Here is a 25,620-nt window from a genome sequence, read left to right on the forward strand (position 1 = left end):
TGCACTTGTCAAAATCTGTAGATGGGTGCACTCAAGATTCTGCTCCATGTAAAGCCAACTGCAAAAATTGACTTATCACGAATAAGCAAATCAGAGAGAGGAGTTTATGCTTTGAGTTAAAGGGTCTTACTTTAACTGGTTTTCTAGTTCTTCAAAATGAAATTTCCTAAAATTCTTATCTTGATTATACTGGCATTTAATTATGAGGTCTTGTATAAGGTCTTGTATGAGGTCTGCAATCACAATGCCTTAGGACAGGGTGCCTACGTAGGAAAACACGCTCATGCAAATACTGAAAGGCAGAGGGCAGCCTCCAGTAGTACCAGCTGGGCACACAGGAGAAGTTGTGTAGAAGTGTACACATGATCTCTGTGGCAAAAACCCTGCCAGAGCTTGTGTGAGTCATCTCAATAGCTTTGTTTTCTCCTCTATTCTACATTTCCAAGGTTCTGAAGTCACCAATAATTTTCTTAGGTATTTAAGAAGTTCCAGGAATCAAGAAAAGCAGCTAAATCTAGTTCAATTCATAGAACCCCCATTCCTGAAACCTCACTAAAGGGCAAATTATAGGAGCGATGTGAAGAAACTGGAAAGTGAACATCTCTTTGAAATCCTGAACTGGGATGTGAAGACAGGCTAGACATATACCACACTTAAATGTAGCCGAGTATTTACAAACATTTGAATAGAATCACCATTTTTCAATTCTAAAACAAGAATAATCAAACTAAAATTATATGGTTGATTCCTGCTTACCACAGGGGAATTTCAGAAGTGTGACTTTGACATAGTAGTGAAACTTTCTTTCATGTAAAAATAAAAATATAGAGGGCATCATCCTGAGTGAGGTAACCCAATCACAAAAGAACTCGCACAATATGTACTCACTGATAAGTGGATATTAGCCCAGAAACTTAGGATACACAAGATATAAGATACAATTTGCTAAACGCATGAAACTCAAGAAGAACGACGACCAAAGTGTGGACACTTTGCCCCTTCCTAGAAATGGGAACAAAACACCCATGAAAGGAGTTACAGAGACAAAATTTGGAGCTGTGACAAAAGGATGGACCATCTAGTGATTGCCATATCCAGGGATCCATCCCATAATCAGCTTCCAAACGCTGACACCATTGCATACGCTAGCAAGATTTTGCTGTAAGGACCCAGATATAGCTGTCTCTTGTGAGACTATGCCGGGGCCTAGCAAACACAGAAGTGGATGCTCACAGTCAGCTATTGGATGGGTCACACGGCCCCCAATGGAGGAGCTAGAGAAAGTACCCAAGGAGCTAAAGGGAACTGAGACCCTATATGTGGAACAACAATATGAACTAACCAATACCCCGGAGCTCTTGTCTCTAGCTGCATATGTATCAAAAGATGGCCTAGTCGGCCATCACTGGAAAGAGAGGCCCTTTGGACTTGCAAACTTTATATGCCCCAGTACAGGGGAATACCAGGGCCAAAAAGGGGAAGTGGGTGGGTAGGGCATTGGGGGGGTGGGTATGGGGGACTTTTGGGATAGCATTTGAAATATAAACGAGGAAAATACCTAATTAAAAAAATATGGATTACTTTCCACACATTGACAGGATTCCTCTTTATATTTTCAATTTCCTTCATGACCCAAAAAAGTGACTTTATCACATGGTCTCATTTTTTTCTTTAATTTACTAAAAAAATTTATACATTAGAAATGTTGGGGTTGTCACAAACTTCAGAATATTACAACTAGAAGGAATGGTGACAATAAATCATGATATTCTCAGATTTTCAATCATCATGTTTGTGTATCTTTTCTGGAAGATATTAGGAGAATCATGTGCCTAAAATATGCTCATCATTAGTAAATACTTCATAAATACACAATGGATGAGGGGATTCAATTAAATTAAATGGAATTGAATTAGATTTTTTAAAAAAGCCTAATAAAGACTCATGAAATGTAAAGTGCATTTTGAAAAGTCTTAACAAAGAAGGAAATTTTTATTTTACATAATAAATGCAATGTTTCATTATGATCACTTTAAAAACTGACAGTTTTGATTTACATTCACTTTTATGTATGTATAATTACTAGCTATTAATTTTATTGTTCTTTTCTTTATAAACTGGTAAGTATAAAGTATGTATCATAACATTTAAGTTATGAGACAGTAAGAAGCAACTATTTATTTTGTTTTTGCGTGAAAGTATCTTGGCGAAATCCTTGTAGACAGTTGACCCTCACACAGCAGAGACGAACTGATTATCAGAATCCTAACCTCGCTCATCTTACGAGCTTAACATTTGTCCTGATAGAGTCTTGAAAAAAAGATCAAAGAAGTAAACAGCTATTTTTTTTTAAAGTTATCAGTCCTATTGGACTTGTTTGATTGATACCTACCTGGCATTCTGTATATCTTTGAAATGCATCAATAAACCATTTCTACCTAGAGAATAAACTACTTCTTAATCTTCAATTTCCTCATTCACTTAACACCAGCCATCTCTTATAGCACAGGGACATTGTCAAGCACAGGGTCACGGCCAAGTGAGGAAGTCTGTTAAAACATAGTCCCAAAGTGTAATAGAAACATTGCTACTTTTTTTGTTGTTGCTTTTTGGAGACAGAATTTTTCTGGCTGTCCTGGACTCACTTTGCAGATCGTCTGGGGCCTCTGCCTCCTGGGTGCTGGGACTAAAGATGTCACCGTCACTGTCTGGTTGATTATTACTTTTCTTGGACTAAATGGAATCAATATGATCGAGTACATTAAGGAATTCGACATAAGAGAGTTCATAAATTTAAACTCTGGGTTCTTTCATTTAATAGCTGCATGATTCAGAGTCCACTATAACCTCGGGAAATGGGTATTCTGAGTCTCCTTAAGTGGCTGCTACAGGATGACAGATAATGTATGCTAAGTGGTTTATGCTATGCCGTTTATTTAAACTTTTGACAAATCAATTATGACTTAAAAATGAGATACGTTTAAGACTATGACATATTGCTTCTTAGGAAAGGAACTAATTATAAAGGACAGTCTAGTGAAGTATTACTGTGTTGAATAATTAAAATTGAAAATTGTGTTTTGCCAGGACCAAGCATGCTGTGCCTAATTTCTTCCTGTGTTAATTTCTGTTCTTTTGTTATTAGGCAAAACATACTGTCAAATTTGATAATAAAAGTCATTAGTAATTACAAAAATAAACCAAGAATATTCAATTATGTTGCCTAACTTATATGGGGACAGTTCAGTAAAGAGAGACCATTTGTTTTAATATGAATCTTTCTAAAAGAATTCTCTCTCTCAAAGGAAGGTCCAACCACAAATGTAGAACTTGAGCATAACTGAGTGGAATACGGGGAACACCTTGGAAGTATAGTGGATACAGAGCATGCACAAGGCTCTGGGTTTAGTCCTCAACACATGCACAAATGCATTTACATACAAGCAAAGAAAATAATTCAGTAATATGTAATAAGGTATTTAGTATTTCTGCTTTTAACTTACTGGTCCTCAGATTTCAAATGAATGTGACAAAGCAGTGACTAATGTCTCACTGTTAGGTCATTGGCCTTGTCAAAGAGCTAGATTAAACAATACCCATTGGGGCCAGGGCACTAATATCAAGTTCTTCTTCACTCTAATTCCTTAAAACAACTTCCCTCTGTTTTTCTTCAGAGGTGCCACATTCCCCACTTGATTTATGTTTAACAGAGGAACCACAACCGTCTCAAGAAGGAGTGGCCAGCACTCACTTAGCACAGAACCACTATTCCTTAAGCATGTAGCCTCCCTGCCAGCCTAAGAATTCAGGTGGTTAGTTCATTTCATCCTGATCTTTAAATTACAACACTTCTTCTGTCCAGAGTGCATTTTCATCTTTTGAGCTTCTGTGGTTCACTTGCCGGTTTTCTTTCCTTCTTCCAGCTTAGTTCATTACCTCATTAATTCAAAACAACAGAGCTTAGACGACAGGCATGAAGAGCTCAGATGAACTCTGCTGAAGCAGAGCACACCCTCCGTGCTAAGTACTTCTGATTACCACTGTATTTAAACTTTCTCTATTAAACATGACACCCAGAAGAAAACTCACGATGAGGACAAAAGATTCATGGAGAAAAAATGTGGCCAAGACATTTTCATGATATAGTGACTGATTCTGACACACAGAAGCAAGTGTGACATCTTGGGACTGATTATCGAGAGCATAGGTATTACTGCTAGAATCCTGGAGCGTCTCAGTTCTGAAAATGAAATGCTTCATTAATCCTTTTAAATAGACTAATGACACTTACGTTTTTGAATAGCTGCTCAGCAAGTTCTCTGATGTGCTTTATCATCTTCAGTGGATTCTTTTCTTCAACTTTAATTCTTTCTACTTCAAAAGCTACCAACTTGGAAAAAGAATCAGATGGCAATAATCAGTACCTAAATATGCTGAATTTAAAAACTGGCATTTTCATACAAAATGCAAAGTAAGAGCCATATAAACTATGTTATTTCAAAGTAGGATAGGGTTTCACCTCTATCCATGGATTCCAGGTGGCCCCTACTAAGTAACTCTTGGGGAACAATTATCTATGTAGTGCAGAGGCCTTCAGGCCTCACTCATGATAATTTACTTGGAAATTTCAGAAGGTGTGAAAGTCTCTAGATGTTTCCTTAACTTAGAAATATGAACAAACAATTCATGTTGTGCTGCCTGGACTCTATGGACGGTATGACCTGGGTTCATATTCTTCACCTCTAAATCAAGGCGGAAGAGCACAATGACCTTTAGACTCCATTTAGTTCTCAAGTGATACATATGGAGTCTGACTCTCTATTAAGTAATTTGCTAAGGCAATCGTGTGGGAGTGTATACTTCCTAAAGAGGACAGGCATGAAAAGAAGTGTAGGAAAGTAAACAGGTGAAAAGGGAAGGAAAAGAGTTTCTTCCTTCTAGAAACCAACGGATGAATCAAAGGTGGCAGAACTATGGGTTTCCCGCTCTGGGCCAGTATTCAGAAGACTGTCATACCAAGAAAGGCAGATTTGCCTTTCATTCCTAAGGTATCTATTTGATGACCGTGTAAGCCTAAGACAGGGCACAGTAGGATCTGCCTATTAAAGCTCTGTAGAACCCATGTGATACAGGAAACAGATTTTTCCAAGTAGCAAATGTTATTTTCCTATAAAAATATGTTCTCATGTAAGTAGACAAAGAGAGAAGAAAAATAATTAAGTCTCATGCTGAAAGCAATCAACCCAACTTTCTTGCCAGAGGTTAGCAAGGAAAATGTGGGTAGAAAACAAAGATGCACATCAAATATCGTTGCTATTAATAAAGTTTTAGAGACCAGCAGATGAGTTAGCAAAGGTCTTTAGCAAGCATCTTAGTTTAACTATATAAGCCATCAACCAGCGAGAACTTAATTGGGAACATAATGGTTGATGTTAGTATGATCAAAGGCCAGTACCACTATTATTTAGGGAAGTGACTATGAAGAACTGTACGAGCCAGGGTAGTGTGCCGCACACCTGTATGTGCTGGTTACTAAGTGATGCATTTAGTCTTCATCTTCAGAACAGAAGCTCTGCTTCCCTTTCCTTACCTGTGAGTAACTAACTATCTTTACAAAGAATAAAAGATCCATCTCTGAAAAAAAAGGCCTTTCTTCCTATAGGATAAGCCATCAGTGGTAAAAGGTAACAAAGCCTTCCTTTAGGTTCCAGGAGTGACTTTTTTGGGTGGACACCAGAAACTTTAAATCTATTGGGTCCAATACAGTAATGTTTCAAAAACTAAAATATAAATTGTAGCCACTTTCCTGACCCCCATAATTGTACTGCTGTAGATATACAGCTAAATGATAAATGAAAATGTGTATTTTAAAAAAAGAGAAAACACAATAATTGTAAAATAGTATCCTCATCATATAGTCTATTTCTCCCTTTATGTGACCAAATCCTTAAAAAGATAAAGACTACATATGTATCTCACATATTTCTACTAAGGTAGCTAGAAAATGGTAATTATTGATTAGTAGGAATGCTATAAATTTAAATTATGGCTTTATGACATTGATGGACTAAATGCAACTGCAATTTAGAGTCACAAATCTGTGCATAAAGTTACAGTGAGCTGCAGACTGAGAAGCGCTAAACAACTGTATTTGAACACGTTTCATTTATAGAAGCACTATCCAATTTTGAAAAAGATCTAAGAAGCTATTCAATCTTAGTTCTTAAAAGTTTTTTATGTACTTCTAAAACATTCTATAGTTTTCTAATTTTTCTAATTAACACTATAATTATCAACATTTGATATACATAATATTTAAATTACTTAATGTTTAAAAATTTGAGTAAATGTTAAAAAACTTGTTTTTCCTTTAAACTATTAGTCATTGATAAGAACTATACCTCATCAAAGAGATCACAGGCTCTATAGGGAGGTCCTCTTTCTGAAACAAAACCTGCAAATGCCATTCCATTGAGCACTTTAGTGAGGAAATCATTCTCAACCAAGCCACGCTGCCCCAAGAAAGCTGTCTGTGAAGAAAAAAAGGTGAAATGATAACTTATCACTCGGAGAGAGCCAAATTGTTAAAATAAAAATAGAAAGGTTGAAGATTGGTTGAATGACTTTACGTGTAACTAAACACTGTCATGAAATATATTTCTCCCAAAAGGACAAGGGGAAAAAAAATCAAGTATTAATTTATAACTAATGCTTGATTAATACTTTAACAAGAGAAAATCAATTTTAAGCTTATATATTCTGAAGGAAAATATTACACCAACTCTATTTGTCACATAACACAGAGACTTTAAGGACATTCAAAAATTAATTCAATACACATGGCTAATAGTGCGGTCCTATGAAATGAGTCCACTTGACAGACAACCTGGCTCTGTGCCTTACTTTGTGAAAGTGTATCACAGGCTCGGCATGGATCCGGATAAGCTGGAGGCATGACCTGTATCCTTGGAACAGTTGTGCAAATAACCTAAGGAAAACTGCTCGAACTTCTTTATCCTGAAAATGCAAAGCAAAACATACAAGTGACTCAATTTAAAAAACAAATTAAGTAAAGGAGATGGAAGGAAGAAAGTCTGAGTGGGCAAGTGTGCCACGCTGCCCAGCTTGTCGCTCGTCTTCCCAGGCAACAGGCATAGGTCCCCTGAGAGCCTATGTTGGAGTGAAATGGGTTTGTTCTTTCTACTGAACTGAAGAGAATTGGATTCCAGAGCATACAATTTTCTTCCAGAGGAAAAATGAGTAGCATAGTCTCCAGTTTTACTATGTCATAGAAAGAAATTCATGCCAAGGCCTTTATTTTATAACTGCAAAAAAATTGGTTATGAATATAAAAGGGAAAAACTCTCAAAAGATTACATTTTAAAGGCTTATGAAATTCTTTCAACATTTAACCAAATTATAAAAATCTGTTCTTATTCTAATGAAATATGATTACATGCATAGCAGGAATAAGGCTCTGGTTTGATATATAGCACAATAAGAAGAGAAGAATCCAAATTCTTATGCTAGGGAGTGTTCCAGGCTATAACTAAGGCTCTGATGTCTTTGCTGTCCTTACTTTCGCCCCCTAAAGAAAAAAAAAAAAATCAAATCCCCTCTCCTAGGCCAGAACATTGCCCTAACCTTCTAAAGGTTCTTCTAACTCAGCTATTTCAGCAAACCTAGACACAAAAGTACAGTACTCTTTAAAAGCACCAAATTTGAACATTAAATTTCTTACCAGCATTTTTGAGTGGGATAAAGCTGTTCGTGGAGGAGGGAAGGCATGATCTGCTACTTCCAAATCCGGGTGCAAGATCTAAAGTATACAAGTTTATTATATAAGATATCTAGGATTAATAAGACCTACTTCTTAGTTTCTTTGGGACATTAAGTGAATGATCTGTGTATGAATTAGATTATATTTCCACTATGAAATATGAATTAGATTATATTTCTACTATGAGATACAAATCAATTGATATACTTTCACATAAAATGTTGTGGAAAGATCTTTAAGATAAAATATTAGATTTAAAAAAAAATAAAAAGACCTCCTAAAAGCTTGGGCACTCAAGGGTTAAGAGCACTTGCTAACTTTTGCAGGTAACTAAGATTCAGTTCCTAGCAACCACATGATGGTTCATAACCATTTGTAACTCCAGTTCCAGGAGCTTTTACACCTTATTCTGATCGGCACATATGTGATACGTAGATAAAATACCCATACATATGAAATAAAATAAGCATTTCAACAAATGCCAACTAGAAAACTTCATGTAATATTGCCTCACATATTTGAATATAAAAGAAAGCAAACCTTGAACAAACAAATAAATGTACACACAGATAAACATGCATCTAAGTATGAAGAGTTCTCAAAGGTCATATACCAAATCATAAAAGATGAGTCACCCTGGGGTACCAGCCTGTTGGGAGCAGTGTTATACATCCATGGTGCTACTTCTTGAAAGAGGTTTAGTTTACATCTTGTAATACAAACACTAAACAGATGACATAAAACAGAAAACTGAGAAGTAAGCCCACACAACTTCAACCACCTCATTTTAGACAGAAGTGTCAAAAACATGTAGTATAGAAAAAAACAACCTCTTTAACAAATGGTTCTAGAAAAATGATATACAAATGTCGGGGAATGATTCTAGATGCTCCCCCCATCCTATAAAAAAATAAAAATGAACTAAAAATCTTAACATAAGACCCTAAAGTGAACTGGTAGAAGAAAACATGAAAAAAAACTTCAAGATCTATTCATAGGCACAAAGTTCTTCTGAAAAGGGCTCTAATGGATCAGGAGAACTGATTAATGATACTACAAAAAACAAAACCATGAGCAGAAAGAAGAGTTAGCCGACAGAATTAGAGAAAACTTTTGCCAACTACATGTCAAATTAGGAGGTCATATCTCAAACATAAAAATAACTCAAAATGTTAAACGCCAATAAACCAAATCGTCCAATCAACAAATGGGTTAGTGAAAAATTCAAACATCTAATAAATATTTGAAAAAGAATCGGCACCATGCCTAGCAATCGGAGAAACACAAATTAAAGCCATATTTAGATCCCATCTCCCTCAATGGCAAAGTGACTGCCATCAAGACAAGAAATGGCAGCAAATGCTGGTAAGGATGTGGGCAAGGAAGAGCTTCAAACACTACTGCAAAGAGTGCAAACCAGTGTGGTCTCCATGAAGTTCATCAGAAAAATGAAATAACAAAGCAAACAGAACGCCACCATCTGACTTATCTACACCACTCTTGGTACTATCCACACACAAGAATCTAAACCAGCAAACCACAGAAATACTTGAACACCTATGTTTAGTTCAGCACTAGACATAATAACAAAGATATGCAATCAGTCCTAATGCCTACCAATGAATGAACAACAAAAAATGTGTTCTGCAGTATGCAGTTTAATGACTGTAAAGAAGAGTTAAATCATTTTATTTTAAGGAAAATGAATAGAACTGGATATCTCCATGCTAAAGTATAGTAAGTAAAATGCAGATAGACAAATGGCATATATTCTTCTCATGAGTGTAATCCAGATTTAAATAAAAGTAAGGATAAGAGACATGATAGAGGGTGAAAATAAGCAAAGTACAATGACACATAGGACAGTGCCATAATGAAAACCTGTTCTGTATGCTAACAAAATTAATGAATACGTGTTTTCAAAGGAGGGCTGGAGAAATAAGTCAGTGATTAAGACACTTGCTGCTCTTCCAGAGGGTCTGGGTTTGGCTCCCAGCACCTACATGGTGGCTTATAACTACCTACAACTATAGTTCTAATATGTCTTCTGGTCTGCTTAGGTACTGCACAAATATGGTGTACATATATACATTTAGGCAAAAAAATCATATCTATACAGTGAGAATAAAAAAATCTTTTAAAAAGTGCACTAATAAAGAAAGAAAAGGTAGCAAATACAACAGACTAACTAAAATACTGAGGAGGAAGAAGCTTTCGAGCTTTGCATTTCAGAAGAGGGTAGACCATGTTGAAGCTATGAATAGTAAGTAACGTGAGAAATAAGAAGTACAATTACCTAGAAAGCTAAAGAAAAAGATTAACATATGAGTTAGGCTCTTAAGATAAGCAAGTTGGAGCAGTGGGTGGGGTGGAGAACGTTTAGGTAAGATTTGCACAGAGGAAAAGACAAGGTCTGTCAGTGTGTGACCTTTTCTGGGTTTGCAAATCATTTTCAAGTTGGCGTAATGGCACACATCTGTAATTGCAGATATGGCACACATCTGTAATTGCAGATTCATGGAATGCTGTTCCAGGTTTGCAAGTGAGATACCAGCCTTAGCAATTTGGAAAGATCCTGTCTCAAGTTAAAATTGAGAAGGGCTGGGATGGAGAGCAGTAGGTTGTCAAGCATATGCAAGGATCTGAGTTAAATCCCAGCACCACAAAACAAAGCTGTTCATAGCATATCAAGAATAGACTCAATTCTATGTGGTGAAGACCAGCAATCCTAGCACTCTGAAGGCTAAGTAGGGGGCCAGCCTGTGATACACAGTGAAACCCTGTCTCAGAATAAAAAGAACAGTAAAATGTCAGTCCTAATTACAAAACATGTGGTCATTCCTATATACTATCTTCATATTTTGGTGCCTTTAAAGTCATTCATGATTCTTATACAGTTCCAGTAATGTATGGCCATCTGATTACAACTGTTTAATAACCAAACAAACTTTCCATATGTGCTTTTCAAAGTTCCCTTATTATATCCATTAAGTATGAACCCTTTATGGTCCTTGTTGGCCAATATACATTGCTCTTACCTTCATTCATGACATATTATACTGTACATATAGGATAACCTATTATGATTGAGAACTGTGATAACAAATACACACAGTTTTACCACAAATAAACTGTATATGATAGCACCATTTAATGGCAGAGGCATAGCAGGTAGAACATACAGCATGTAGAAGAACTTATACAAAATCAACTGTCTTAAGAACTAAAATCTCTCTTTGTTAATTCTGACACTTAATCACTGAGTAATTATTTATATATTTGCTAAATAATTACAAATGAATAATTATTTATATAGTTGCTAAATGACTACAAAGGAGTTTAAATACTATGAGAATTCTAGAAACATTAAATTTCTTCAATGACTCAAATATGAATTTTTCAGCTACTGATATATCCATATGCAATCAACCCAATTATATAGTTAATGTATTTCTTTAAAATTATTCACCTTTTGAAATGTAGTATTATCTGAGATGATACTATATTTGGAATCTCAAGTCTTTCCATCATTTAAAATATGCATTATAAGAAACCAATAACTATCCTTGCCATGCCTTAATTTGCCATGCCTTAAAGGCACGCGTTCATCTCTCTACAAAATAAAATTATTCACCTTTTGAAATGTAGTATTATCTGAGATGATACTATATTTGGAATCTCAAGTCTTTCCATCATTTAAAATATGCATTATAAGAAGCCAATAACTATCCTTGCCATGCCTTAATTTGCCATGCCTTAAAGGCACACGTTCATCTCTCTACAAAATAAAACATCCTATGAAGTCTAGAGTATAGCCCTTTTGAAGTGATATGATTTGCTCAATGGCATCAAGTTGCAGAATGGAAACTGAGTCCTATATTGGTTTCTTTCCCATTCTGCCACATTTTGTATTTCAGATTACAAAATTTATTAGGAAACATTGGGATTTTCTAAAAAAAAAAAACCTCCCTTTTATAGATAACCATGACAAAAAACATATGAACTAACATAAAGTAGAATGTTTGCTGAGAATAAAATCATTCCTGTAACTGTATACTTTAAGCTTCTATTTAAGGAAGAAAACAAATTTTCAACAGCCTAGACTAGAGTATTAAGATTATAAAGACCTTAATTCTACTAACATCCTCAAAAAGAATGTAGAATTCTTTGGAACTCGCTTTGTAAACCAGGCTGGCCTCCAGAACTCAAGAGATCCTCTTGCCTCTGCCTCCTTAGTGCTGAGATTAAAGGCAGAGTTTTATTTTCACAATATTTGGTATATAATATCTACTGTATAAATATACTGAATGAGAAACAAATACTCTTTATATAACTATCTACTAAATGAAGGATCCTCTTCTAAAGACTATATAAGAATTTGTTTCAAACATAGGACTCTAAAAATAATTACACTCTAATGGGGTATAGTGGTACATAACTTTAATCAAAACACCTGAAGGGCAGAGGCAGGTGAGACCAAGTCAGCCTGGTCTACACAATAGTGCCAAACCTACACAGAGACAGCACTTCTCAACATAATGTGTGAGTGTCTATGTGTAAACATGTATACACAGAAACACACACACACACACAGAGTTATAGACAATGTTTTTTTTTTTTTTAAATTCCAGTTATCTTAATTTCAGGTTAAATCAAGAAGAATTACCATGAACAAAGAGTCATACCAGAGAAAGTGCTGATTGAGTCTGATGAAGAAGAGGCTCCGGGAGGGATGAGAGGTGAATGCATTCAGGAATTTTAATAGTGCCTCCATCCAAATCTGCTATGATTACATCTAACTAAAAAAGAATTTTAAAATTAACCACAATTCATAAAATACATTTGTTTTAAAGCAAATTGTCCTTAATTAACGCAAACTGAGAAAAACCAAATTGAGAAAGAGGTTCATAGTAAGAGTTCTTAATTACACAACATGTCCCAACTTCCTTGGAATTTGGGTATTGTACAAGAGTGGAAGACGAAAAAATGATATGGGCACTCCTGTGCTTCAGAAGAGGAGAGCTGTAAGGCTCTTCTATGTCTTCTTCTGTCTTTCCATAGGAAGGAACTATGAACTGGCAGCGGCCTAGCATTAGTCATCCCGATGATGACACTACCTGAGGGGACTGTAATAGAGAAAACATAAGGAAGGAGGCCTGGATGGTAAAGGATGCCATGGAGCAAACGACGCCGACACATTGAGGAATTTCTACAAGGTGCTGCGTATTAATGGTAAAATTCCATGTTAACTGAGCTAGTGCATTTGCATTCCATATGAATCAAAACACAAAGCCATATGTATTAAACAATTACTGTTTAGATGTAAAGCCTAGCTTGGGAGTGGTGATGTACATCTTTAATTCTAGTACTTGGGAGGCAGAAGGATGAGTTCAAGGCCATTCTTAGCTATGTAAGGAGTACAAGTTTGTGATAAACCTGTGATACATTAGATTCTGTCTCAAAAACCAAGACAAAAACAAACACCCCAAACCTGATTTGTAGCATTCTAAAAGGTCATATCTAAAAATAACTTACATAAATAACGGAAGATTTTGGTAATGTGATTATAATTCATTCTTATCTTTTTATTAAAATGTGAAGAACCCTACAACTGTCAACATTTGGTTTGTCCTATCTCTATCTTTAGTACTACTAAAATAATTTACAAATTGTATGGGGCCTACTTTTTAATAAACATGCTTATTAGCTTATATATTTTAACATGATGATACTGGAGTTAAAAAGAACTAGATAGATCTGAAACACAATGTTAGGAGAACAGATTGGTATATGTGCAGGGGTCTTCTTTGATCACTCAATCGTGTCAATGACATCTCTGATGTGGTTCCAGCTGCAGTTGCTATGTGAGCCACACTGAAGCTTCCTTTTTGCTAACGTTTAGAAAAGCAGCAGCCTTACAAAGTCTTGTGGATTACAGATATCATGCAACAAAATTCTTTTGGTAAAGAACTTTTCTTATACTCCATGAAAAGTGCCACGTGGTGTGCTCCCTGCACTTGAGGCACAGAGCTTCAGAACACAACCCCTCATCTCACACCAAGAACCCCACCCACTCCATTAGCTGACAGATCTTAAATCTGACAATATACCCAGTGGAATTTGTTTCTGTATACTACACCCACTGATGTTAGTTTTTAGTTTATATATCTCCAAACAACCACCTTCTCCTTCCTCCCTATGCTAGTCTGTAACTATTAACATTTAGTTATTAAATAGTATTAAATTATTACCTGAGACAATTTCCTCAGAGAACAGTAGTTTCCTAAACTTTTGATTCTGAAGTTTTCTGATGCACACTTTTATAGTACCAGTAGAAGCATGATATCCGTAAACAAATTATTCTTGAACTAGCTTTAACGTCTCTAATGTCACATGGACTAGAAATTTGGTGGGAGCTCAAAATGAACTTGAGTTTTACTGAATTTAAACTATTTGCAAACTATTTTATTCCTGTTAGTTTTCAGGCATTCTATATTGGCAGATCTCATTTTAAAATACTAATAAGTTAAGCGCTAGTAAGAAAAGTATGAATAAAACAATGGATTATTAATCATTTATTATCACCTATAGCAGCTGTTCTCACCCTGTAGGTTGTGACAATCCCTTAGAGGTAGATCAACCCTTTCACAGGGCTCACCTAAGACCATCAAAATACATAGGTATTTACATTACAATTCATAACAGTAGCAACATTACAGTTATGAAGTAGCCAAAAATAATTTTATAGTTGGGGTCACCACAACATGAGGAACTGTATTAATTGGTCATAGCATTAGGAAGGTTAACAACCACTGATCTACAGAAATACAGAATTTCTCATATGAGAAATATGGTAATAAATCTGATCTGGTACACAAAGGTTGTTTAAAAGTGAGACACGGTAGCCCATGCCAGGACATACTCAGAGGCTGAAGTGGATGGACTGTTGTGAGCTCAGGACCTTTAAGTTAGCCTAGGCCACATAGAAAAACTCTGCTTTTTGTTTTATTGGTTGGTTGATTAATTAGTTAGTTTGTGTGTGTGTGTGTGTGTGTGTGAGAGAGAGAGAGAGAGAGAGAGACAGAGAGACAGAGAGACAGAGAGAGACAGAGGCAGAGAGAGAGACAGACAGACAGACAGACAGAGGCCGTGATATACATGCGGATGTCAGAAGATAACTTTCGGGAGCTGATTCTGGCTTTCTACTTTGTTTGAAGCAGGGTTTCTCTTCTGCTTCTGTTCACATCAGCCTGGCTGACCTGTAACCTTCAAGCTGATTCCTCTGTTTCTAGCAGGAGTGTTGGAATTACAAAAAATTCAATAAACTCAACTAAGCATTTTTACCCACTGAGTCATCTTATTCATAAATAAATATATAAATGAATACATAATTTCTTCTTTAAACTCCCATACTTGCAAAATTAAATATATTTAGATTGCTTACAGTTGTTTTCCTTCTAGTCTTTCTTTTCTATGGGAAATGCACCTTATTTGAAAATAATAATGATGTGGAAACCTTGCAAGACTGAAACAAAAGACTCAAGATCTAGACATCTGGGTACTTACAAGCTCATGGACATCAGTTTTAAAGATGGAGTGTACGCCAATAATGAACGGAGTTGGAGAACTCAAAACTTCTAGGAGCTGAGCCGGAAGAATGGGGATATACGGGTAACTGGAAATAATTTTTAAAAATTCATGTATGTTATTTTTACACAATATGAACACATTTCCCTTTATTTCTGTGCACTCTGAACCATAAAAATATATTTATTATTTTTTTGAGAATTTCATACCATGCATTTGATCATATTTACCCTGACTCCTCTCCAACTCCTCCCGAATATACCCTCACCACCCTACTCCACCCCAGATTTGTGACTTCTTTTTAAAAAATATTTTTATTAATTCTTTGAATTTGATACAATATCTTTCTTTCACGGTTACTATAATTTCTCTCAGATCTACCCCACCTCCTTACGCTCCAACTCTGTGATGTTTCTTTTTAAGTCTGAATTTAAATATTTATATTTAGAAATTATCAAGTAGGCCTGATATGGTGTGTCAGCTTTTAAGCCTAGTATTAAGGAGGCAGATGTGGGTTCTATGAATTCATGGCTGGCCTGGTATATACACTAAGTTCTAGTGCAATCAGAGTGAAGTGCACTTTTGAGTTCACAGCAGTGGGCTGAGCAAGCCCAAGTCAGACTAAATCGTTGCATTCAATTCTACTTCTAGCTATGAAGCTACTGGCAACTGTTAGCTGCTGAGAAAGAGACAGTTTTCTCTGTTAAGTGTAGCCCTGCTAAGTCCACCATCCTCTAGTGGAAGACCGAACATCCAAGATTATTTGGGCAGCACAAATTGGTCTTTAACTAATTAATTAATTAATTAATTTTAAAGAACACAAAATTGGATGGGCAGGGTGGGTTGGGGAGGGGATATGATCAAAACATGAATGAAACTCTCAAAGAACTGATAATTTTTTAAGCACTGAAGAAAAAAAAAGAACAAAAGAAAAGAAAAGAAAGAAATTATCAATTTTATTGGCAAGAATATTAACAAAGTTCTGAAAGAATGATTTCCAAAATGCCACTGTTTAAAATATGGTCACAAAAGCCTGGCAGTGATGGCTCACACGCCTTTAATCCTAGCACTTGGGAGGCAGAGACAAGCGGATTTCTGAGTTTGAGGCCAGCCTGGTCTACAGAGTGAGTTCCAGGACAGCCAGGGCTATACAGAGAAACCCTGTCTCGAAAACAAAACAAGAATGCTCTGCTTGATGCTTACATTCAAGAAACAGATTAAAAATTTTTATGAAAATATCAGAGGCAATCTAAAATTTTATCTAGTGTTCATGAACTTAAGTTTCTGGGACATTATGATTAACAAATTCAACCTGAATAAAATATTCTATGTGTGGTATGACCTGACATCATGGTTTACATTTTTAAAAACTGTTTTTCAATTTTTATTATGGAAAATATTTAATATACCCCTTAAAAAGAAATGAAAAAATTATAATGAAGATCTGGTTAATCTGGGTTTCACAATTACCAATGCATAACCATGTGTGTCTACCAATGTATGTTCTATTCTCTATGTTCTTGTGAAGACACATCACATCATTTATATACAGATAATTTAAGAGTTGTCTAAAACAGATAAGGATTCTTAATTAACAGAATCCTAATAACTTCTAAGAATTAATATACTACTATCAACATTAACCAAAGAATGTTATCAGTATTGAAAGATAATTAAATACTGCTGACAGTACTATTCAAAGTAAATTAAGTATGTTTCACTAAATTAATCAAAACTCAGTGATGTACAACTTGGAAAAGTCCCAAATTTTAGACTAGACTTTATTAGAATCATGACTCTAACTTCACATAACAAACCTCTGTGGTTCAAAGCAATTGGGCCATGCCATTTTGAATTATCAACAAGTAATACATAATGTGGGAGTAACTAATATTATCAAGTAAAAACGTCACCTGTACTTCAGAGGAAACATTAGAGATTCCAGGGCTCTACAGGCATCACTGAGTCTCTGGAAGCTTGCAGAGTGGAAGAGAACCTTGTTTTCTGTAAGGACTGCGCAGAAGAGGTTGAGGACGTTTTGAATGCCTAAAAACAAAGAGCAGAGGCTTACTTTACACAACAAATTGTATTGAGTTGCCACCAATCACAGATTGTCAATGACAAAGAAACAAAAAGTAATATTCTGAGGATCACCAAAAGAAAATACTTGATGAATCTAACCTACACAATCTATAGGCACACATCTGTCTTCCTACATGTCTTTATTTACACCACTATGATAGTCACTGATCCTATGAGTTGCTTGGAAATTTACAATTAACTTTTTCTTTACTTTATCTCCAAGGTCTGCATTTAAGTTCCAATTAAAAGAACTTAACATTGGTATTTGTTCATCTTTAGGGTCTAGTTTTTTTTTCTTTTTTCTTTCTTTTTTTTTTTTTGGCGCGGGGGGTGGGGGGGCTGGGGGGTGTGAGACAGGGTTTCTCTGTGTAGCCCTGGCTGTCCTGGAACTCACTCTGTAGACCAGGCTGGCCTTGAACTCAGAAATTCGCCTGCCTCTGCCTCCCAAGTGCTGGGATTAAAGGCATGCGCCACCAGGCCCAGCTGAGTCTAGTTTTTCTGATGTTAAAACAGTCATGTATTTCAAGATGACATTTCAGTGAACTATGGATCACATACAAACAGCGGTATACTAAGTTCATAACAGAGATGACAAATTCCTACCCTCTAGTAACAATAGCTGCCCTAGTATCATTGTACAATGAATACTTGTAATAATGTAGGCATGACAAAACTATCTTTACTCATATGAAAGCATAACATAATTAGGTACAATGAAAAATGGAATTAATGACTATATAATTAGTTCATGTGTTTCTAACACCACAATTTTGTTTGCATTCTGTATTCCTTTCTATTAATATTAATATTAATAAAGAAAACTATGTTGTGTTATGTCAGGGGCAGCCTCATACATTTTGTATTTTCCCACATTCTATATTCATCTGTGATTCTTGATTGCATCATTTTTCTTATGCTTGATTTAATCTCATGCTATTTTGCACACATGGCTCTCAGTATCACAGTCCATGCTATGTCTGTTTTCACTATATAGCCTAGATATGTAGTGGGCTATACTACCTAAGACGTGGAAGGACATATGCTTGAAGATGTCTGTCTAATGTCCCACTTCAAAAATTTATTCTTCCTATTGACACATGACTATGAGATGAGCAGCTAATTTGCTATCCTGTTGCCTCACCAGAGGACCATAATAATGGAACCAGCCAACCATACAATAAAATCTCTAAAATCACCTTTCTTCTTTAACCTGCTGTGGCTGAGAGTGTTCTGTCACACTAACCAAATGCTGGCTTACACACATGGTTTTCTTTTTTCTTGAGAGTCTGTAGATCATTACAGCATTAGTTTGACACTAAATCTATCCTAGAGTTAGACAACAGGGATCATTTTGACTTATTTCCTTGTCCTTAACTCTTTTTCTTCCCCTTCCTCTTCCACGTTCTTGCTTCTTGCTTAACAATCCAGACTCATAATATTCTTACCCTGCTCCAGAATGAAAACTGATGGAGTCCAGAGTCCTGGCAACTTTTGGAATGAACTAATACTAAGACCAAGTTTCAAACTGCCAGGGTGTATATTGGATAATTTCAATGTAAATGTCTTTCCTTATAGCCCATTTCTACCTAGAGGAAATATGCACAGATATACAAAAATACATATAACATACACATAAAGGCATAAATACTTTTGAAAATGGATCTACATAATTTCAATTTCAACTATTCATTAGTTTCTTCTATTCCTTCAACTCATATGTGAGTAACCCTTTCTGCACTGAAAACACTGCATCCTAATAACATCGAAGCATTTCTTTGTTAGCTAATTTCATTCTATTATCTGCATTATAGTTCCGGAATTGTCTTAGCAACTGCAACTCAAAAGAACCAAAAACAAACAAACAAACAAACAAAAAAATCACACATTACAAAGAAGTTTAATATTTCCAATTCCTTACCAAAACCTATCCCATATTAAACTCACATAGCCAAACTTTTGAGTGTTCCAGTTTAGAAAATGGTTTGGGTATTGATTCAAGGTCTATAAATGAAGCTTGGTGTGAGAGTGGCTCTAGGGAGAGGGGGTAGATCATTTTGGAAGTGGGGCATATTGGGAGAACCTTAGGAACAAGTCCTTAAAAGAGACTGTGGGGCCTTGTTTGTCCTCTGCTCTCCCTCTCTGTCTTGGCTTCTAGTTCAAGGTGTCACCACTTGCTTCTCCCACATACAGCTGGGCCATCATTGGTGCCATGAGGTGATACTGTGAGCTAATTAAACTTTTCTCTATTAGATCAGTTGCCTCAGGTACTTAATTTTAATACCTCAAAGGCATTTTTCCCCTAACTGATTGCAGTCAAATACCTGACAAGCAATCTTTCTTATAAAGCGAAAAGGGCTATTTCTGGGTTACAGTTAGTGTCAAAGGATAATTCTGTCACGAGCGGGAAGACATGACAGCAGGCAGAGAAGGCACGACAGCAGCATCAGGGAGCCGACTGATCTACTGCATTTACAATTAGGAAACACTGTGAACAAGAAGTAGGCCCAAACGACCCTTCATTCAACAAGCCACTTCCCCCATAGCCCCACAGTCTTCTCAGTACTACCAGCCGGACACTAAGGACTCCAACACATGGCCTAAGGGGGCATTTTCCATTAAACCATCACTAAAACTGATTCCTTTATAAACACATTACTTTGTTTTTCTTGTCTTTCTAACAATTAGACTGATCTAGTTTTGTGACCTGAATAGGTAAGACATTGACAGGCTTCTAGAAGTCAAACTCTATGATGGGGTATTTAAAGAAGCATCACTTGTCCCTTAGCAGTATGTTGCCAATGTCAACTCTGACTTTGTGTGTGTGTGAGTGTGTGTGTGTGTGTGTGTGTGTGTGTGTGTGTGTACATGGAAGCCAGAAGATAACCTCGGGTGTCATTCCTTATGAGCTAGCTACATGGTGTTTTGAGATAGGGTCACTAATTGACCTGTAGTTAGACCAGTAGGCCAGGCTGGCTAGCTACTGAGTCCCAGCAATCTATCTACCTGTCTGTGCATTCCCAGAGCTGGGATTATAAGAACATACCACCAGTCAGCTTTTCTTATGTGGAGTTCAGGAACTGAAAGCACTTTAACAAATAAGCTGTCTTCACAACCTATTTTTGTGTAAGGTTCTATGACTATGTATATAGTCATATTATAATTGGGGGAAGGTAACTGTGCATGCATAAGGACTAGTTCTATTAATGTGGTTATTTTTTTTAATCAAATTATTTCTAAACAAGATCTATCTGAGTGTCTGTGGCCACAAACACAGTAATGTACTACTGTAATCCTAGTTACTTGGAGTCCAATCAGGAAGATTAGAAACTCAAGGCTATGTATCCTGGACATCTTTTTTTTTTTTTTTTTTTTTTTCTTTTGTTGTTGTTGTTTTTTAAGACAGGGTTTCTCTGTGTAGCCATGTCTGTCCTGGAACTCACTCTGTAGACCAGGCTGACCTCAAACTCAGAAATCTGCCTGCCTCTGCCTCCCAAGTGCTGGGAGTAAAGGCGTGTACCACCACGCCCAGCTCTATCCTAGACAACTTAATTAGACCCTGTCTCAAACAAGACAGGGGAGGAAGATAGGGGTATAGTTCTGTAGTAAAGGACTAGTCTAGCATGTGTGCACAAGAAAAGGCTCTGAGTTCAGTTCAATACAGTAAAATACACAAAAACTATGGATGCATTAATTTCTTACAGCTGTAGTAGCACACTAGCACAAACTTAGTGACCATAAATGGATTAACTTCTGAATCCAAAGTCATACTTTTATATTTCTATTTTCCCCCCATATCCTTCGGCTTGATGGTCACCTTTTATCTTCAAAGATGATAATGACCACTTGATAATCTTACCTAGTTATATCATTTTGACACCAGTCTCCTGTCTCTCATCTTCATCTTGTAAGTCCTGTCATCACACTGAGCCTACTGGGTAAAATTTTCTATACCCCAAAAAACTGTAGTAAAAAACAAACAAACAAAACTAACCTTTTCATACACAAGTTCCCTATTTCTAGTATTAAGTATTGTATATAACTAGTAATCTCAGATTTTAAGGCATTACGCTGCTGTGTATTCCCAAGAAGCAATGTTTGTTGCTGTGTTCATAGCTTCATTTACTTAAAAAGCAAATGCTATAGCTATGACAAGAAGCCTGCTTGACCCAAAATAGTTTCTTAGTCTGCTGTTATCTACTTCCATCTAATACTTCACAGTAACAGCAAAGGTGATGGAATGGTAAATACTCCGGTGATAACTTCTACTGGACTTACTACCCTCACACATACACACCCTGCCAATTGCCCAAATACTAAAGCAAGCTTAAAATTACTCCCTGATCTCAATTTTCTTGGAGAGTCAAGTTTTAAAACTCAGTGCCCTAAAGGATTAAATGGATTTGTTCTTTATTTTAAATGAATAACAACAAAGCCTTTATTCCAGGATTCTCCACTGAAGAGTGAACACATGTTATATCAACAGAATAGTATGTCTCAGATATCAAAAGGGTAAATTAAGGAACAAAGATCATCCTTTTTCAAATTATACTTTATTATGTGTATGTGTATATACATGACGTATATGGAGTGTGCATATACATGCCATGATGTACATGTGGAGGTTAGAGCGCAACTTTGTAGGATTGGTTCTCTCCTTCCACATTAATGCATCCATAGTTTTGCTGTGGGTTTGGGTACAGACATCAGGCCAGCAAGCATGCACAGAAAGCATGTTCACCTGCATGTACACAGGAATGCCATGGCACAGCTGAGGTATGAAGACAATGGATAGAAGCATCTGTTCTTTAATCCCACCATGTAGGATGCCAGCACTGACAGAAGGTTGCAGGTTCAGCGGCAGGAGCCTTTGACAATTGCACCATGGTCCTGGCCTCAAGCATCTGCATTTTGAGAATTATATCCTTGATGCATACAGTTCTATCTTCTCCATTTACTGATTTGAGATTCTGTTAAAACCACAGGTAATTTAAAATAAGGGAAGCACATATTATGCTTTTTTTGTAATATTTAGATAAGAACTGTTAATGCTTAGATGTTTGTAAATATATGACATTTTGCATTCATTTATAAATTAGAATATTTCTAAAAGGGATGATTCCTTTCTTTTTCTTCTTACTATTATTCCTTATTGATAATTTTCAAAATAATAAATTGAATCTCTATAAATCCTGTGAATAATGTGAATTCATGAATCTTAAACCACACAAAGACCCAACAAAGAAAGAGAACTTCAGACCAATTTCCTTTATGAATGTCGATGTAAAAATACTCAATAAAATTCTCAAAAACTGAATCTAAGAACACATCAAAAAAATCATTATGACCATGTAGGCTTTATCCCAGGAATGCAGGGATGGTTCAATATATGGAAATCTATCAATGTAATCCATTATATAAACAAACTCAAAGGAAAAAAAAAACCCACAAGATCATCTCATTATATGCTGAGAAAGCATTTGACAAAATTCAACACTCATTCATGGTAGAAGTCTTGGAAAGATCAGGAATTCATGGCCCATACCTAAATATAATAAGGCAACATACAGCAAACCAGTAGCCAAACTAAATGGAGATAAACTTGAAGCAATCCCACTAAAATCAGGGACTAGACAAGGCTGCCCACTCTCTCCCTATCTATTCAATATAGTACTAAAAGTCCTAGCCAGAGCAATAGACAACAAAAGGAAGTCAAAGGGACACAGATTGGAAAGGAAGAAGTCAAAATATCACTATTTGCAGATGATAAATTCCACCAGAGAACTCCTAAACCTGATAAACAACTTCAGCAAAGTAGCTGGATATAAAATTAACTTAAACAAATCAGTAGCCTTCCTCTACTCAAAGGATAAACAAGCTAAGAAAGAAATTAGGGAAACAACACCCTTCACAATAGTCACAAATAATATAAAATAGCTTGGTGTGACTCTAACCAAGCAAGTGAAAAATCTGTATGATAAGAACTTCAAGTCTCTGAAAAAAGAAATCGAAGAAGATCTCAGAAGATGGAAAGATCTCCCATGCTCATGGATTGGCAGGATTAATATAGTTAAAAATGGCCTTCTTGCCAAAAGCAATCTAGAGATTCAATGCAATCCCCATCAATATTCCAACTAGATTCTTCAGAGAGGTAAAAAGAGCAATTTGCAAATTCATCTGGAATAACAAAAAACCCAGGATAGTGAAAACTATTCTCAACAATAAAAGCACTTCTGGGGTAATCACCATGCCTGACCTCAAGCTGCACTACAGAGCAACTGTGATAAAAACAAAACAAAACAAAAAAACAAAAAACAAAAAAACCCAAAAAACAAAAACAAAACTGCAAGGTATTGGTACAGAGACAGGCAGGTAGATCAATGGAATAGAATTGAAGACCCAGAAATGAGGGCCCACACCTATGGTCACCTGATCTTTGACAAAGGAGCTAAAACCATCCAGTGGAAAAAAGACAGCATTTTCAACAAATGTTGCTGGTTCAACTGGCAGTCAGCATGTAGAAGAATGCAAATTGATCCATTCGTATCTCCTTGTACAAAGCTCAAGTCCAAGTGAATCAAGGACCTCCACATAAAACCAGAGACACTGAAACTAATAGAAGAGAAAATGGGAGAAGAGTTTTGAATACATGGGGAAGTTCCTGAACAGAACACCAATGGCTTATGCTGTAAGATGAAGAATTGACAAATGGTACCTCATAAAATTGCAAAGCTTCTGTAAGGCAAAGGACACTGTCAATAGGACAAAATGGCAACCAACAGATTAGGAAAAGATCTTTACCAATCCTACATCTGATAGAGGGCTCATATCCAATATATACAAAGAACTCAAGAGATTAGTCTCCAGACAATCAAATAATCCTATTAAAAAACAGGATACACAAAAGATGGCCTAGTCGGCCATCACTGGAAAGAGAGGCCCATTGGACTTGCAAACTTTATGTGCCCCAGTACAGGGGAACGCCAGGGCCAAAAAGTGGGAGTGGGTGGGTAGGAGAGTAGGGGTGGGTGGGTATGGGGGACTTTTGGGATAGCATTGGAAATATAAATGAGGAAAATACCTAATAAAAATATTTTTTTAAAAATTTCATTAAAAAAAAAAAAAGAAACGGGATATAGAGCTAAACAAAGCTGAAGAAACTTGAATGGTCAAGAAGCACCAAAAGAAATGTTCAACATCCTTAAACATCAGGGAAATGCAAATCAAAACAACCCTGAGATTCTACCTCACACCAGTCAGAATGGCTAAGATCAAAAATTCAGGTGACAGCAGATGCTGGCGAGGATGTGGAGAAAGAGGAACACTCCTCCATTGCTGGTGGGATTGCAAGCTGGTACAACCACTCTGAAAATCAGTTTGGTGGTTCCTCAGAAAATTGGACATAGTATTACCAGAAGATCCAGCAATACCTCTCCTGGGCATATACCTAGAATATGTTCCAACTTGTAATAAGGACACATGCTCCACTATGTTCATAGAAGCCTTATTTATAATAGCCAGAAGCTGGAAAGAACCCAGATGCCCCTCAACAGAGGAATGGATACAGAAAATGTGGTACATTTACACAATGGAGTACTACTCAGCTATTAAAAACAATGAATTTATGAAATTCTTAAGACAAATGGATGGATCTGGAGCATATCATCCTGAGTGAGGTAACCCAATCACAAAAGAACACAGATGATAGGCACTCACTGATAAGTAGATATTAGCCCAGAAGCTCAGAATACCCAAGATACAATTCACAGACCACATGAAGCTCAAGAAGAAGGAAGACCAAAGTGTGGGTGCTCGGTCCTTCTCAGAAGGGGGAACAAAATACTGACCGGAGTTTTAACTTCTTGAGTGTATTGGGATTACAAAATTCACTGTTTAGAAGTGTACAATTCAGTAATTTTAGTACCATATACTACTATTCATATATAAACCAAAACAATTCTATCATCCAAGAGAAATCTTGGACCTCTTTGTATCCTATACTGGCTTCTGGAAACTACTATTTTAGATTCTGTCTATATGGATTTGTATATCCTGGACTTTTCATATAAGCAGAATCATACTATATATGGCTTTTTTGTCTGGATTCTTTTATAGCATAGTTTCAAAGTACATCCATGATATGCCATGTATCAATACTATGTTCCTTTGTATGC

The 25,620-nt window shown here is 36.3% G+C and overlaps 1 protein-coding gene across 9 annotated transcripts in view; it reads right to left on the bottom strand.

Annotated features, from left to right (window-relative positions):
- The window catches only part of Sbf2 (SET binding factor 2), a 306,924-nt gene that overhangs the window by 126,538 nt on the left and 154,766 nt on the right, over positions 1-25,620 (bottom strand). For 8 of the 9 annotated variants that reach the window (XR_001785572.2, XM_006507927.3, XM_006507926.2 and 5 more), the window contains exons 7-13: positions 17,281-17,413; positions 15,347-15,455; positions 12,466-12,579; positions 7,742-7,819; positions 6,904-7,017; positions 6,402-6,530; positions 4,292-4,390 (exon numbers count right to left, since the gene is read on the bottom strand). Coding sequence is in view for 8 of the 9 variants with exons in the window: in XM_006507927.3 (XP_006507990.1) it covers positions 4,292-4,390; positions 6,402-6,530; positions 6,904-7,017; positions 7,742-7,819; positions 12,466-12,579; positions 15,347-15,455; positions 17,281-17,413 (776 nt within the window). In the remaining variant the exon portion in view is untranslated. Of the gene's footprint in view, positions 1-4,291; positions 4,391-6,401; positions 6,531-6,903; positions 7,018-7,741; positions 7,820-12,465; positions 12,580-15,346; positions 15,456-17,280; positions 17,414-22,187; positions 22,417-25,620 lie in introns of all 9 variants that reach the window. The other variant, XM_011241830.3, reaches the window with a different exon arrangement.

This window comes from Mus musculus, chromosome 7 (genome assembly GCF_000001635.26).
Source record: "Mus musculus strain C57BL/6J chromosome 7, GRCm38.p6 C57BL/6J".
Lineage (NCBI taxonomy): Eukaryota > Metazoa > Chordata > Mammalia > Rodentia > Muridae > Mus > Mus musculus.